Source organism: Diaphorina citri, unplaced genomic scaffold (assembly GCF_000475195.1).
Source record: "Diaphorina citri unplaced genomic scaffold, Diaci psyllid genome assembly version 1.1 scaffold10002, whole genome shotgun sequence".
Taxonomy (NCBI): Eukaryota; Metazoa; Arthropoda; class Insecta; order Hemiptera; family Psyllidae; genus Diaphorina; species Diaphorina citri.
Genome location: NW_007387376.1, coordinates 8,691 through 12,818, shown reverse-complemented (window position 1 = coordinate 12,818; position 4,128 = coordinate 8,691). Strand labels below are relative to the sequence as shown.

Below are 4,128 nucleotides of genomic sequence, written 5' to 3'. Positions count from 1 at the left end.
CCTCCTCGCGGCCCAAGCTAAGGTCCCGGCGCCGACCAGTATGTAGTTATCTACTGGTTATTATTACCTAGAGATGTCGCCAATCCACCATCTCTTGCGGAGCCCGCAATTGGAGCGGATCGCAATGTTTACCAGGCAAGCGTCTTCACTACTACACTTCCAAGGCAGGTTGCGCCAAAATACACACCGTGTGAATCTTCCCCCGATCGATTTTTGTTTACTTTTTTACTCCCTCTCTTTTCAAGAAGTTTCATGATTTTTGCTCATTGCTTGCTCTTCAATTACAATTTAGAATTTAAATGAAAAGATAAAAAAGAAAAAAGATTGAAAAGTAAAAGTAAGAAAAGTTCTCAAAGTTAACATTTATTATCATAATTTGAAATCACCATTCGTAGTTGTAGTTAGTAGGTAAAATAATATAGATTGACTAAGAACATTGAAAAATCTCTGAAGAAGGACCCCATTGAAATACCAGAAAAACTTCACACAGGAATGTAACAGGAACAAAATTCACATCCAGGAAATCTTGTAAACTAGGTATCCAACCATCAAGAAACGTTTGCCCTCTAACATAGTAGTCAACAGGTAAGAATATAATAACGTTACATAGATACTTTGCTAATGATTGGTAATGACAGTCAAAGAACAACTTGGTTAAATAGGAAGGTTAGTAATAATACCTTCCAAAGGCAAACTAACAGTCAAGAGTCCATTACTTTAGAATCAGGGAAAATTCTTTATCCAAACTAGGAAAATCTAAACTGATAGTAGATCTCCAAAATTTACAGTACAAACATACAATTTACCTTGAAATGGAAGATTTAGCTATTCTTCTGCATAACACCTCACAATATTATTGTACATGAGCTAACAGAGCAAGTGGAAATCTAATATTGGAAGTTTTTCGTATATTTTTCAAGGGCCTCTATTGATTAACTCTGGTTGTTTTCAGGCTCACTGGAAAAAGAAAAAAGTCATGGAGTACAACCAACTGTGCAATTTAAATATTCTTGAGAGTAGTACAAAATCTTTTGATTCACTGAGTGATCTCTTGTTAAAGAACACTGATCCTAACTTATTTGCCGTCAATGAAAGTGAAGATGCAGAAGACAACACCAAACTAATGCTGTACCAAACTGATGACTTGATCTCATATGTAGACATCAAATTCAACAACTCACTAGAAACATATCAAATACCAGTGCAAACTGTACCACATTGCAGCAATGTTGTGCTTGATTTAGTTGACCTGGAAGATAGTTCAAACATAGATCTTACAGATAATCAAGTCCTCACTATTGAAACTGCCACTGATATTCATCCTAATGGGGATGTAGTAGTGATACAAGAAGATCAAAGGAATGTATCAAATGAGAATGTTTTCACAGACGGCACTGAATCTTTCATATCTTTTGACAATATTGATTTTGTAATAGATGAGTCATGTATGCCTGTAGCCACAGCAAGTAGTGATAGTGAAGGCAAGACTAAGGAACTGAATAAAGAAATTGATGGTAAGTAAACATACAATGTTAATGTAGGTACCCTCACAATCTTTTGCTAGAGAAACATACTTATAAGAAATTTAAAAAATATTGGAGAAAAAATGTAGATGACTTTGGAGTGTAGAAAAATGTGAAGAGAAATTTCTTAATTGATCTTACAAAGAGCTATTTTTATTGTACTTCACATGTGAATGCTGCCTTTATTTATTGTTTGTACCTCCTATAAATATCAAATTAATATCTAAGTATTTAAATTTTAATTGCTTTCTAGATGAAGAAGATGCCATCACAGAGGCTCTCCAGTCACTTGGCATCAACAAAGAATATTTCATCTCCAGCACAGGAGGTAAGAACAGCAAGAAACAACAACTGTGGTCCTGTCCTATTGTCAATTGTAACTTCACCAGTGTCAACCTAAACACATTCAAGATTCATCTGCTCAAGCATTTTGATAAGAAACCATTCAAATGTAAACTCACAACAGCCAATAATACACCTTGTATGTGGGGTTTCTTTTCCAAGCATAAGCTCCTGAGACCCGGAAAACGGTTTGGGATAAAGACAAACGGTTTTCACAGGTTTGTTCTTCTCATCAAGAGCTATTTAAAACCGGGCTACACCTTGTATGTGGGGTTTCTTTTCCAAGCATAAACTCCTGAGACACATGACTAGTCATGATGAAGATAAAAAATGTTATCCTTGTGACCAGAAGAACTGTAACAAACGTTTCACAACTTTATCCAATTTGAAAATGCATATGGTCAGGCATGGAAAGCCTCTCACATCCTGAGACACATGACTAGTCATGATGAAGATAAAAAATGTTATCCTTGTGATCAGAAGAACTGTAACAAACGTTTCACAACTTTATCCAATTTGAAAATGCATATGGTAAGGCATGGAAAGCCTCTCACTCTCTGCTGTGAAGAATTAGGTTGTGGTCGTAAGTTCCAAACCATGAAACAATACAGCACACACCTCAAGGAACATAGTAATGTGTCTGCTCCATACATGTGTGATTATAAAGGGTGTGGAAAAAGTTTCTACCTGATGGCTTCCCTTAAATCACACCAGCGTGTGCATGTCACTAACCCTGAAGATCTCGTTTGTAAAGGCTGTGGCAAACAATTCAAAGTACCCTGTCGCCTAAGGGAACACTACAAAGCTGTACATGAATCCACAAAGAACTTCAAGTGTACATATGATGGATGTAAATTATTGTTTTCTACTAAGAGTGCACTGAAAAGGCATAATAAAAGCAAGCATTTAAACATGAGGATGTTCGAACCCGAGGCCTACATGTCAAGAAGCGTGATATCACTGGGCTAACCATGCCCTTTTGCGTGGACAAATCACTGAAATCGAGCAACATACCATCATGCCATGGTTACATACCATCATGCCAGTCTGCATGGAAATCAGGAGTTGCACACCTGCCCTGTGAGCGCTAAGTCGCGGGTTCGATTCCCACGAACTTTATCCCAAACAGATAAGGTTCGTTCTCGGAAAGGCTAGGCTTTCTCCTAGCCTAGCCTGCCTAGTTAGCTTGGTTGGTAGCGCGTCTGCCTTGTAAGTGCTAGGCCGCGCGTTCGATTTCCGCCCTGGGCGGATTTTATCCTGAAGGGATAATGTTCGTTCCCGGAACGACTGGCTTTCTCCTGTCCTGTCTTCCTACTCTCTTCGATTGTGGGCCGATAAGACTACAGCTCATCTTCCTCTAGATATTATTTTTGTTTAGGTACGGACGGTCGCACACACACGGACCAATGGCCCAAAATTGGGATTTAGGCTCTAGGCACTTCAAATCAAGTTTTGGACTTTTATTGGCACTAAAAATGATCATCGCAAATCGCAAAATTTCAGTCGATCACTTTATTTTCCTTAAAGTAAGGAAGGAGCCAGCCTAGTTAGCTTAGTTGGTAGTGCGTCTGCCTTGTAAGCGCTAGGCCGAGAGTTCGATTCCCGCCCGGGGCGGATTTTATCCTGATGGGATAATGTTCGTTCTCGGAACGACTGGCTTTCTCCTATCCTGTCTTCCTTCTCTCTTCGATTTCGGGACGATAAGACCATAGCAGTTACAGTTCCCTCTGTCAAACCTCTTGAGAAAAAGAAAAAGAAAAAAAAAATACATTAGGTGAAATCTCAGCTTTTGTTCTGTGTTCCCAAGAATCCCACGAACTGTTTGTGGTGATATTCTAGAAAACATGTTTGTATTTTGCGTGCGGCATGCTGATGTATTAATTATGCCGGCCAATCACGTTCTGACTGTCTCCTGGGTCTGTAAGACTGTTGGAGCGTGAGTGGCTTTGCTTGCAGAATTCGTGCGCAGTTCAATTGCTAATATCTTACCTACAGGATCCATGCGTCGTCCATTTCTTACCTAAAGGGTCGGGACGGAGTTCAGACCGTTCCACAGATTCCGTCACAGTGACAGCAATATTCTCCCTCAACTCTTTCGCATAGAGACGGTCGAATTTCTCCCTTTCCTTCGCGCGTCGTGCGGACATAACTCTGATGTTTTCCTCCAGGTTCGCTTCGTTCGACCATGGCGGAGTGTGGTACGGGTGACCTATGATATCGCGGAGTGGGGAGCCACTGGATGGTCCCAAGAGAAGGAGGTGGG

At 40.0% G+C, this 4,128-nt stretch overlaps 1 protein-coding gene across 1 annotated transcript in view; it reads left to right on the top strand.

The window, feature by feature from the left end:
* The first annotated feature begins 308 nt into the window (after positions 1-308).
* Positions 309-4,128, top strand: part of LOC103522656 (zinc finger X-linked protein ZXDB-like) — a 12,501-nt gene continuing 8,681 nt past the window's right edge. The window contains exons 1-2 of the mRNA XM_026832684.1: positions 309-585; positions 953-1,514. Coding sequence (XP_026688485.1) covers positions 977-1,514 — 538 coding nt within the window. The 5' untranslated portion in view covers positions 309-585; positions 953-976. The remainder of the gene's footprint in view (positions 586-952; positions 1,515-4,128) is intronic.